At 50.6% G+C, this 12,850-nt stretch overlaps 1 protein-coding gene across 1 annotated transcript in view; it reads right to left on the reverse strand.

The window, feature by feature from the left end:
- si:dkeyp-72e1.9 (syntaxin-binding protein 4) overlaps positions 1-12,850 on the reverse strand; it is a 55,993-nt gene that overhangs the window by 16,112 nt on the left and 27,031 nt on the right. The window contains exons 9-10 of the mRNA XM_056408057.1: positions 5,894-6,000; positions 5,693-5,828 (exon numbers count right to left, since the gene is read on the reverse strand). Coding sequence (XP_056264032.1) covers positions 5,693-5,828; positions 5,894-6,000 — 243 coding nt within the window. The remainder of the gene's footprint in view (positions 1-5,692; positions 5,829-5,893; positions 6,001-12,850) is intronic.

The following is a 12,850-nucleotide window of genomic DNA, read 5'->3' on the forward strand; positions in this document are numbered from 1 at the left end:
ACGTAATGCCTCTAGTCCACAGGTAGGATGTAGGACACACGTAATGCCTCTAGTCCACAGATAGGATGTAGGACACACGTAATGCCTCTAGTCTACAGGTAGGATGTAGGACACACGTAATGCCTCTAGTCCACAGGTAGGATGTAGGACACACGTAATGCCTCTAGTCCACAGGTAGGATGTAGGACACACGTAATGCCTCTAGTCCACAGGTAGGATGTAGGACACACGTAATGCCTCTAGTCCACAGGTAGGACGTAGGACACGTAATGCCTCCAGTAGTTTCAAGTTTCAAGTTTTTTATTGTCACATCCCCTTTTATACAAGTATAATCGGTTCGTGAAATTCTTATGTGCAAAACACCCGACAGCAGTAGCAGACTAAAAAAAGAATAAGAATGAGAATAAACTATACAATATCCACACACAAAAAAGAAAGTATTAACAATATATATATAAAACAGTGTAATAGAATATACATCATGACAATATATATATATAAAACAATGTAATAAAATATACACTTTTTTGAGACTATATATATATATATGTATATACATACAATGTATATATACAATATATATATATATAAACAATGTAATAAAATATACACCATGGCCATAGATATTCACAGAATATGTTCTGGTGTGTAGTGTTAATGAGGGTCTCAGTCCTTGTTCAGCAGCCTGATGGCCTGACTGAAGAAGCTGTCCCTCAGTCTGTTTGTCGGCACTTGATACTGCGGTATCGCCTGCCTGACGGTAGAAGGGTGAACAGTTTGTGGCCGGGTCAATTGCGGTCTTTCAGCATCCGTTTGGCCCTGGCCACGCACCGCTTTGTATATGTCCAGGATGGAGGAAGCTCACCTCCAACGATGTACTGTGCCGACCGCACCACCCTCTGTAGTGCCCTACGCTCCAGGGCGGTGCAGTTCCCGTACCAGGCGGTGATGCAACCTGTCAGAACACTCTCGATGGTACTGGTGTAGAATGTTCTGAGGATGCGGGGGCCATGTTGAATTTCCTCAGTCGCCTAAGGAAATACAGGCGTTGTTGGGCCCTTTTCACCACGTGAGTGGTGTGCGTGGTCCATGTGAGGTCCTCGGAGATGTGCACGCCGAGGAACTTGAAGCTGCTGACCTCTCTACTGCAACTCCGTCTATGGAGATGGGGGTGTGCTCTCCTCTCCGCTTCCTGTAGTCCACGATCAGCTCCTTGGTCTTCTTGACGTTGAGGACGAGGCTGTTCTCCTGGCCCCACTGTACCAGTGATCCAACCTCCTCCTGTAGGCTGTCTCGTCGTCGTGGGTGATCAGCCCCAACACTGTTGTGTCGTCAGCAAACTTGATGATGACGTTGGAGCTGTGCATGGCCGTGCAGTCGTGGGTGTACAGGGAGTAGAGGAGAGGGCTCAACACGCATCCCTGAGGGGCTCCCGTGTTGAGGGTCAGCGGCTCTGAGGTGGTACCGCCCATCCTCACCACCTGGCGGCGGCCCGACAGGAAGTCCAGTATCCAGCTGCACATGGTAGAGTGCAGGCCTAGACCTCTGAGCTTGGTGTCGAGCTTGGCGGGAACAATAGTGTTGAACGCTGAGCTGTAGTCCACAACCAGCATTCGCACACAACAGTTCCTCCTCCAGGTGGGAAAGGGCGGTGTGAAGTGCCATGGCAATTGCGTCGTCGGTGGATCTGTTTTGACGATATGCAATTGCCATGGGTCCAGCGTGGCAGGCAACATGGAACAAATGAAGTCCTTGACCAACCTCTCAAGCATTTACTGACAATCGAGGTGAGGGCTACGGGTCTCCAGTCATTCAGGCAGGTTACCTTGGGGTGTTTGGGCCCAGCCACATTGGTGCACTTCTTGAAGCTCTCAGGAACAACAGCCTGGGACAGGAGAGGTTGAAGATGTCTGCGAAGACTCCTGCCAACTGGTCTGCACATGCTCTGAGGCGCGCCGGGATGTGGTCGGGACCTGCTGCCTTCCGGATGTCCACCCGCTTGAAGGCTCTGCGCACGCCGGCCTCTGAGATGATCAGCAGGCTGGTCTCCTCGGGCGCGCTGCCTTCGCGGGCTGCCGCTCACGTCGAACCGAGCGAAGAATGTATTTAGCTCGCCTGGGAGGGAGGTAGAGGAGTTCTCTTCACCGCTGGTTCTCCTCTGAAGTCCGTGATTGTCTGTAGCCCTTCCACACACCTCTCACGTCATGGCTCTTGAGCTCCTCCACCTTGTTCCTGAACTCCCGCTTGGCAGAGCCGATGGTCTTCGGAGGTCGTGGCGGGCTCTTTGTATTCCGCCATATTCCCGAGTCAAAGGCGGTGTTACGTGCGGAGTGCAGCCGAACATCGCCATTTATCCACGGTTTCTGGTTGGGATAAACCGAACCGACTTGGTAGGAACAACGTCATCTATGCATTTCTTGATGAACCCGGTGACTGAGGGCGACGTACTCACTGACGTTGTTGTCCGGCGACCCTGAACATATCCCAGTCCGCACGCGTTCAAAACAGTCCTGTAGCATAGACTCCGATTGGTCCGACCAGCGTTGCACTTCCTTCACAGCGATTGGTTGCTGCTTAAGCCTCTGCCTGTAGGCGGGGAGTAGTTGGATGGAGCGGTGGTCCGATTTGCCGAACGGTGGGCGGAGGAGGGCTTTGTATCCATCCCGGAAGGGAGTGTAGCAGTGGTCAAGAATCCGCTCCCCCCTCGTGTTGCTTTTTATGTGTTGGTAGAACTTCGGGAGAACTTTCTTCAGGTTTGCTTTGTTGAAGTCCCCCGCCACAATGAAAGCAGCCTCGGGGTGTGCCGACTCCTGCTCGCTGATCGCCCCGTAGAGTTCCTTCCCGTAGGACGTAGGACACACGTAATGCCTCTAGTCTACAGGTAGGATGTAGGACACACGTAATGCCTCTAGTCCACAGGTAGGACGAAGGACACACGTAATGCCTCCAGTAGGACGTAGGACACACGTAATGCCTCTAGTAGGACGTAGGACACACGTAATGCCTCCAGTAGGACGTGGGACACACGTAATGCCTCTAGCAGGACGTAGGACACACGTAATGCCTCTAGTAGGACGTAGGACACACGTAATGCCTCTAGTAGGACGTAGGACACACGTAATGCCTCCAGTAGGACGTAGGACACACGTAATGCCTCTAGTAGGACGTAGGACACACGTAATGCCTCCAGTAGGACGTAGGACACACGTAATGCCTCCAGTAGGACGTAGGACACACGTAATGCCTCTAGTAGGACGTAGGACACACGTAATGCCTCTAGTAGGACGTAGGACACGTAATGCCTCCAGTAGGACGTAGGACACACGTAATGCCTCCAGTAGGACGTAGGACACACGTAATGCCTCTAGTAGGACGTAGGACACACGTAATGCCTCTAGTAGGACGTAGGACACACGTAATGCCTCCAGTAGGACGTAGGACACACGTAATGCCTCTAGTAGGACGTAGGACACACGTAATGCCTCCAGTAGGACGTAGGACACGTAATGCCTCTAGTAGGACGTAGGACACACGTAATGCCTCCAGTAGGACGTAGGACACACGTAATGCCTCTAGTAGGACGTAGGACACACGTAATGCCTCCAGTAGGATGTAGGACACACGTAATGCCTCCAGTAGGATGTAGGACACACGTAATGCCTCCAGTAGGACGTAGGACACACGTAATGCCTCTAGTAGGACACACGTAATGCCTCTAGTAGGACGCACGTAATGCCTCCAGTAGGACGTAGGACACACGTAATGCCTCGAGTAGGACGTAGGACACACGTAATGCCTCTAGCAGGACGTAGGACACACGTAATGCCTCTAGTAGGACACACGTAATGCCTCTAGTAGGATGTAGGACACACGTAATGCCTCTAGTAGGACGTAGGACACACGTAATGCCTCTAGTAGGACACACGTAATGCCTCCAGTAGGACGTAGGACACACGTAATGCCTCTAGTAGGATGTAGGACACACGTAATGCCTCTAGTAGGACGTAGGATACACGTAATGCCTTTAGTAGGATGTAGGACACACATAATGCCTCCAGTAGGACGCAGGACACACGTAATGCCTCTAGTAGGATGTAGGACACACGTAATGCCTCTAGTAGGATGTAGGACACACGTAATGCCTCTAGTAGGACGTAGGACACACGTAATGCCTCTAGTAGGACGTAGGATACACGTAATGCCTCTAGTAGGACGTAGGACACACATAATGCCTCCAGTAGGACGCAGGACACACGTAATGCCTCTAGTAGGATGTAGGACACACGTAATGCCTCTAGTAGGACACACGTAATGCCTCTAGTAGGATGTAGGACACACGTAATGCCTCTAGTAGGACGTAGGACACACGTAATGCCTCTAGTAGGACGTAGGACACACGTAATGCCTCTAGTAGGACACACGTAATGCCTCTAGTAGGACGTAGGACACACGTAATGCCTCTAGTAGGACACACGTAATGCCTCTAGTAGGATGTAGGACACACGTAATGCCTCTAGTAGGACGTAGGAAACACGTAATGCCTCTAGTAGGACACATGTAATGCCTCCAGTAGGATGTAGGACACACGTAATGCCTCCAGTAGGACGTAGGACACACGTAATCCTCTAGCAGGACGTAGGACACACGTAATGCCTCCAGTAGGACGTAGGACACACGTAATGCCTCCAGTAGGACGTAGGACACGCGTAATGCCTCTAGTAGGATGTAGGACACACGTAATGCCTCCAGTAGGACGTAGGACACACGTAATGCCTCCAGTAGGACGTAGGACACACGTAATGCCTCTAGCAGGACGTAGGACACACGTAATGCCTCCAGTAGGACGTAGGACACACGTAATCCTCTAGCAGGACGTAGGACACACGTAATGCATCCAGTAGGACGTAGGACACACGTAATGCCTCCAGTAGGACGTAGGACACACGTAATGCCTCTAGTAGGATGTAGGACACACGTAATGCCTCCAGTAGGACGTAGGACACACGTAATGCCTCCAGTAGGACGTAGGACACACGTAATGCCTCTAGTAGGATGTAGGACACACGTAATCCTCTAGCAGGACGTAGGACACACGTAATGCCTCTAGTAGGATGTAGGACACACGTAATGCCTCTAGTATGATGTAGGACACACGTAATCCTCTAGCAGGACGTAGGACACACGTAATGCCTCTAGTAGGATGTAGTACACACGTAATGCCTCCAGTAGGACGTAGGACACACGTAATGCCTCTAGTAGGACGTAGGACACACGTAATGCCTCTAGTAGGATGTAGTACACACGTAATGCCTCCAGTAGGACGTAGGACACACGTAATGCCTCTAGTAGGACGTAGGACACACGTAATGCCTCTAGTAGGATGTAGGACACACGTAATGCCTCTAGTAGGACGTAGGACACACGTAATGCCTCTAGTAGGATGTAGGACACACGTAATGCCTCTAGTAGGACGTGGGACACACGTAATGCCTCTAGTAGGATGTAGGACACACGTAATGCCTCTAGTAGGACGTAGGACACACGTAATGCCTCTAGTAGGATGTAGGACACACGTAATGCCTCTAGTAGGACGTAGGACACACGTAATGCCTCTAGCAGGACGTAGGACACACGTAATCCTCTAGCAGGACGTGGGACACGCCGTGTGTTCGATGCCTCGGGCTGAGCTCACCTGCGGGGCCCTGACGTGGACCTTCAGGCGTCCAGAGCTGTGGCCGGCGGCGCGATGGACCCCGTTGTGGAGAGACGTGCTGGTGGGGAAGAGTCCTTTCCCCGGGATGAAGGCCACCTCCACAGCGCTGTCCTGGCTGCACACAGAGACTCTCTCAGGTACACTGTGACTCATCCCTGGCAGGTCTCAGGTGTTACTCACCTGACTTTGACTTTGCTCAGCAGGCCTTTGGCCTCTTCGTGGGTCACACCGATCAGGGACTCCTTGTTGACGGCGATCAGCTGGTCTCCGGGCCTCAGACGTCCGTCCTGCAGAGACGGAGACGTTCGTCGTGTTGAGCTGAAGCACCACGCAGGTAACTTCATTCTGTTCACACAGCGTATTAGAAATAGTCATCTAATGGAGGTCTGTGATTGGTCATTAGTGAGGTGTCACTAATGACCAATCACAGACCTCCTCTTGTGAAGAAAAAGCTGTACCAGCTGTAACCACGGTTCCCCGTCCCTCAGTCTGCTCCCCTGGGGAAGGACTCACTGCCCTCTGCCACAGGGCCAGCTGACCACAGAGGAACCTCCGTGTACACGCATGCTATGTGGAGGAGTGTTCGTCCACACTGACTTCCTGTTTGTCCACACTGACTTCCTGTTTGTCCACACTGACTTCCTGTTTGTCTCTAAAGGCTTCCTGTTCGTCCACACTGACTTCCTGTTTGTCCACACCAACTTCCTGTTTTTCCACAATAACTTCCTGTTTGTTCACAATAACTTCCTGTTTATCCACACTGACTTCCTGTTTGTCCACAATTACTTCCTGTTTGTCCGCACTGGCTTCCTGTTTGTCCACACTGACTTCCTGTTTGTCCACACTGGCTTCATGTTTGTCCACACTGACTTCCTGTTTGTCCACAATTGCTTCCTGTTTGTCCACACTGACTTCCTGTTTGTCCACACTGGCTTCCTGTTTGTCCGCACTGGCTTCCTGTGTGTCCACACTGACTTCATGTTTGTCCACACTGGCTTCCTGTTTGTCCACAATTACTTCCTGTTTGTCCACACTGGCTTCCTGTTTGTCCAGACCTCTCACGTGTCACCAGTAACTTTGCCATCTAGTCAAGTGTATTTCCATAGCTCAGTCTTCACACGCGTCTCTAATAGTTGTGTTATTATTATGGAGCCGGTGTAGAGACGCTCCACCTCTAGCTGGACCGCTTGGTGAAACAGGAGATGCTCAGCAACATTTGCAGCCCTGGTGAATGCATGGCAGCATAATTCCCCAGCTGACTCATCCCATGCAGTAAATCACTGTGTATGAAATGCTAGCTTGCTCTATGACACGGGGGATTAGGAGCTGGATTTAAATGGACAACCTGCTTCCATAAGCACAAGACTGGGAACGTGTGTGTCAGTAGATATTGTGAAAGAGCTTTAGTGAGGAGGGGGAGGGAAAGAGACTGTTGCTGTGCTGTGCCCTGTCTTTAACACGTCTTTAACATGTCTTTAACACGTCTTTAAATGTCTTCAACACGTCTTCAACACGTCTTCAACACGTCTTTAACACGTCTTTAAATGTCTTCAACACGTCTTTAACACGTCTTTAACACGTCTTCAACACGTCTTTAACACGTCTTCAACACGTCTTTAACACGTCTTCAACACGTCTGATGGCGCGGCTGTGTCCAGTCGCCGTCGCGGCAGCTCCGCGGAGATTGTGCGCTCTTTTAGTTTTTGTGTTTATTTTTAATATTTTCTTTGCCACAAACACATCGGCACTAACAACATACGACCGCAGCACACTTTTGGACATAAACTTTTGCGCAAAACAAGGGTTTTTGTCCACTTTTTCCATCGATCCAGCGTGGCCGGCAGAGATCGTGCGACCCGCAACAACAACAGTGGAGCCGCTACTACGGGAGACGAAAACATCGAGGGAACGGAGCGAATTGAACAGACTGAGAGTTCAAGCCCACCGTCCACCTTTGCCCAGCATCCTTCTTGCTAACGTCCAGTCTCTGGAAAATAAGATGGATGATTTTAGGCAAGGATCAGATTCCAACGGGACATGCGGGATTGTAACATCTTTTGTCTGACGGAAACTTGGCTGACCCGCTGGTGCGGATCGAGTCATATGCCCAACCGAGTCCTTCTCTGTTTTCCGTGCAGACAGAACGGAAGAGTCTGGTAAATCTAAGGGTGGAGGGTTTGCTTCATGACAAACAACATGTGGTGTGACCCCAAGAACATTAAGACTCTCTCGTTCCTGCTCGCCGAACCTGGAACATCTGACGATCTCATGCCGTCCATTCTACCTTCCCCGGGAGTTCAGCTCGGTCATCACCACAGCCGTCTACATTCCACCACAAGCGGACACCGACGTAGCACTATCGGACCTACATGATGTGTTATGTCGGCATCAGAACAAGTATCCCGACGCGGCTGTGGTGGTGGCTGGGGACTTTAACAAGGCAAACCTAAAAAAAGTCATGCCGAACTTTCACCAGCACATTACGTGTGCTACCAGAGGGGAAAGAACGTTGGACCACTGCTATACGCCATTCAAGAGAGGCTACAAGGCTGTCTCTCTCCTCCGTTAGGAAATCAGACCATGCCGCCATTTTTCTGCTTCCGGAGTATAAACAAAGGATCGCAAGGAAGCGGTAGTGACGAGGAACGTAATGCGGTGGTCTGACCAATCAGAGGCTGAGCTACAGGACGCTCTGAGTATCGTCGACTGGGACATGATCCAATCCAGTTCCAGTGACGTCAGCGAGTTTGCGGAAGTAGCAATGAGCCTCATAGCAACGCTAACGGACACCATCGTCCCCACGGTAAAAGTTAGGGACTTTCCTAACCAGCCTTCTGCCCGCAGGGGTCATGGGGCATAGATTTCGGGTGTCAGGGGGTCAAAAACTTTGGGCTGCATTTTGGAGCCTTTTTGAGGGCGCTAAAAATCGAAACACACCTCAGGCTCACAGTGCCCCCTCCCGCGCTACATCTGGGAGAAAAAGATTTCAATTCTGACCTTCGATCGCCGAGTTATGATTTATTAAAAAATGTATTAAATGTAGTCCAATCCTCCCATGACAGTTTTTCGCCACCAGAGGGCATCGGATCATTCAGCATACATTCCCGGCATATAAAGTGTATGTCAAATGACCCATGTCATTAAACTGTGTCATTTCGACTACATCTGTATGGGCCGGCCGTGTCTGCCAAGTTACCTTAACTTCTGCTCTACTTAGGTAGGAATATGGTCAATTTGCAAGAAAAGTAGCCAGGATCAAGGGCCCATCTCCTAGGGGCACATCAGTGAGGGATGTCTGAACCCATGGTCCTTGACCCTGTATTTTTATTCTCAATATTCACTTCAAAAAAAGCTTTAGAAGGCTTGGCTAATGGTTAGCATGTGGCTATAGCGATTTTTCAACATGCTCCAAAATGCTTGTAATTAGAATGCCAGACTCCCATGGATGCCCTGAACTACTGGGAGGACCATGGTGACTTTAGCATGCGAGTACCCAGGTTTTGGGAACATTTTCTGGGTACAAAACACCCTCTCTAAGATCCTGGAAGATCGGAGTACAGTGAAGGTCACCAGGCAGACAGGAGGATTGGGGGACAGTGAAGGTCACCAGGCATACATTCCATACAAGGCCGGACCACCAGGAGTGAGTGAGTGACTATAGTGGGGTACATGTGAGTCAAATACCCCTGTCAAAGATCCAGGAGGATCGGAGTACAGTGAGGGTCACCAGGCAGACAGGAGGATTGGGGGACAGTGAATGTCACCAGGCATACATTCCATACAAGGCCGGACCACCAGGAGTGAGTGACTATACTGGGGTACATGTGAGTCAAATCCCCCTCTCAAAGATCCAGGAGGATCGGAGTACAGTGAGGGTCACCAGGCATACAGGAGGATTGGGGGACAGTGAAGGTCACCAGGCAGACATTCCATACAAGGCCGGACCACCAGGAGTGAGTGACTATACTGGGGTACATGTGAGTCAAATCCCCCTCTCTAAGATCCAGGAGGATCGGAGTACAGTGAGGGTCACCAGGCAGACAGGAGGATTGGGGGACAGTGAAGGTCACCAGGCATACATCACATCATAGGCCGGACCACCAGGAGTGAGTGACTATAGTGGGGTACATGTGAGTCAAATACCCCTGTCAAAGATCCAGGAGGATCGGAGTACAGTGAGGGTCACCAGGCAGACAGGAGGATTGGGGGACAGTGAAGGTCACCAGGCATACATCACATCATAGGCCGGACCACCAGGAGTGAGTGACTATAGTGGGGTACATGTGAGTCAAATACCCTGTCAAAGATCCAGGAGGATCGGAGTACAGTGAGGTCACCAGGCAGACAGGAGGATTGGGGGACAGTGAAGGTCACCAGGCATACATCACATCATAGGCCGGACCACCAGGAGTGAGTGACTATAGTGGGGTACATGTGAGTCAAATACCCCTGTCAAAGATCCAGGAGGATCGGAGTACAGTGAGGGTCACCAGGCAGACAGGAGGATTGGGGGACAGTGAAGGTCACCAGGCAGACATTCCATACAAGGCCGGACCACCAGGAGTGAGGATACTGGGGTACATGTTAGTCAAATCCCCCTCTCAAAGATCCAGGAGGATCGGAGTACAGTGAGGGTCACCAGGCAGACATTCCATACAAGGCCGGACCAGGAGTGACTATTCTGGGGTACATGACCAGGATGATTGGGGGACATTGACTGTCACCGGGGGGACAAAAGGCAAATGCAATTGGTCTGTGGAGCCTCTGGAGCTTACTCCCTGACCTTGCTCACCCTCCGACCCCGTGCACCCACACTTAAGCACCCATCCCTGAGTTAAAACCATTCTGCGGAATTTTTTTCGTTTCGGACCCCTGGTGGTATAAACAATTTTTTTTTTCCGTTTATACCACCAGGGGCCCGAAACGGAAAAAAAATTGTAGGAGGGTTTTAACTTAGAGATGGGTGCTTAAGTGTGGGTGCACGGGGTCGGAGGGTGAGCAAGGTCATGGAGTAAGCTCCAGAGGCCCCACATACCAATTGCATTTTGCCTTTTGTCCCCCCGGTGACCTTCACTGTACTCCAATCCTCCTGGATCTTTGAGAGGGGTATTTGACGAACATGTACCCCAGGTGAAGTGACTCCTGGTGGTCCGGCCTTGTATGTGACGTATGCCTGGTGACCTTCACTGTCCCCCAATCGTCCTGTCTGCCTGGTGACCCTCACTGTCTCCCGATCCTCCTGGCTCTTTGAGAGGGGGATTTGACCAACATGTACCCCAGTATAGTCACTCCTGGTGGTCCGGCCCATGATGTGATGTATGCCTGTTGACCTCACTGTCCCCGATCCTCCTGGATCTTTGAGAGGGATTTGACTCACATGTACCCACTATAGTCACTCACTCCTGGTGCTCCGGCCTATGATGTGATGTATGCATGGTGACCCTCACTGTCCCCCGATCCTCCTGGCTCTTTGAGAGGGGGATTTGACCAACATGTACCCCAGTATAGTCACTCCTGGTGGTCCGGCCTATGATGTGATGTATGCATGGTGACCCTCACTGTCCCCCGATCCTCCTGGCTCTTTGAGAGGGGGATTTGACTCACATGTACCCCAGTATAGTCACTCCTGGTGGTCCGGCCTATGATGTGATGTATGCATGGTGACCCTCACTGTCCCCCGATCCTCCTGGATCTTTGAGAGGGGGATTTGACTCACATGTACCCCACTATAGTCACTCCTGGTGGTCCGGCCTATGATGTGATGTATGCATGGTGACCCTCACTGTCCCCCGATCCTCCTGGCTCTTTGAGAGGGGGATTTGACTCACATGTACCCCAGTATAGTCACTCCTGGTGGTCCGGCCTATGATGTGATGTATGCATGGTGACCCTCACTGTCCCCCGATCCTCCATGGTTCTTTGAGAGGGGGATTTGACTAACATTTACCCAAGTATAGAGTCCTTTGTATGGGTGGAAGATGGTCACTTTAGCATGCAAGTACCCAGGTTTTGGGCACATTTTCTGGGTACAAAACAGGAGAAATCCCCTTAAAATAATCAGTGTCACTTGATGCTCTGAACTACTGACTCCAACTGATCTCTGTGTGGGAGGACCATGGTCACTTGAGCATGCAAGTACCCAGGTTTTGGGCACATTTTCTGGGTACAAAACAGGAGAAATCCCCTTACAATAACCAGTGTCACTTGATGCCCTGAACTACTGACTCCACCTGATCTCTGTGTGGGAGGACCATGGTCAATTTAGCATGCAAGTACCCAGGATTTGGGCACCTTTTCTGGGTACAAAACAGGAGAAATCCCCTTACAATAACCAGTGTCACTTGATGCCCTGAACTACTGACTCCACCTGATCTCTGTGTGGGAGGACCATGGTCACTTGAGCATGCAAGTACCCAGGTTTTGGGCACCTTTTCTGGGTACAAAACAGGAGAAATCCCCTTATAATAACCAGTGTCACTTGATGCCCTGAACTAATAACTCCACCTGATCTCTGTGTGGGAGGACCATGGTCACTTGAGCATGCAAGTACCCAGGTTTTGGGCACATTTTCTGGGTACAAAACAGGAGAAATCCCCTTAAAATAACCAGTGTCACTTGATGCCCTGAACTACTGACTCCACCTGATCTCTGTGTGGGAGGACCATGGTCAATTTAGCATGCAAGTACCCAGGATTTGGGCACCTTTTCTGGGTACAAAACAGGAGAAATCCCCTTATAATAACCAGTGTCACTTGATGCCCTGAACTAATAACTCCACCTGATCTCTGTGTGGGAGGACCATGGTCAATTTAGCATGCATGTACCCAGGTTTTGGGCACCTTTTCTGGGTACAAAACAGGAGAAATCCCCTTACAATAACCAGTGTCACTTGATGCCCTGAACTACTGACTCCACCTGATCTCTGTGTGGGAGGACCATGGTCAATTTAGCATGCATGTACCCAGGATTTGGGCACCTTTTCTGGGTACAAAACAGGAGAAATCCCCTTATAATAACCAGTGTCACTTGATGCCCTGAACTAATAACTCCACCTGATCTCTGTGTGGGAGGACCATGGTCAATTTAGCATGCAAGTACCCAGGATTTGGGCACCTTTTCTGGGTACAAAACAGGATA

The sequence above is a fragment of the Pseudoliparis swirei genome, chromosome 23 (assembly GCF_029220125.1).
Source record: "Pseudoliparis swirei isolate HS2019 ecotype Mariana Trench chromosome 23, NWPU_hadal_v1, whole genome shotgun sequence".
Taxonomy (NCBI): domain Eukaryota; kingdom Metazoa; phylum Chordata; class Actinopteri; order Perciformes; family Liparidae; genus Pseudoliparis; species Pseudoliparis swirei.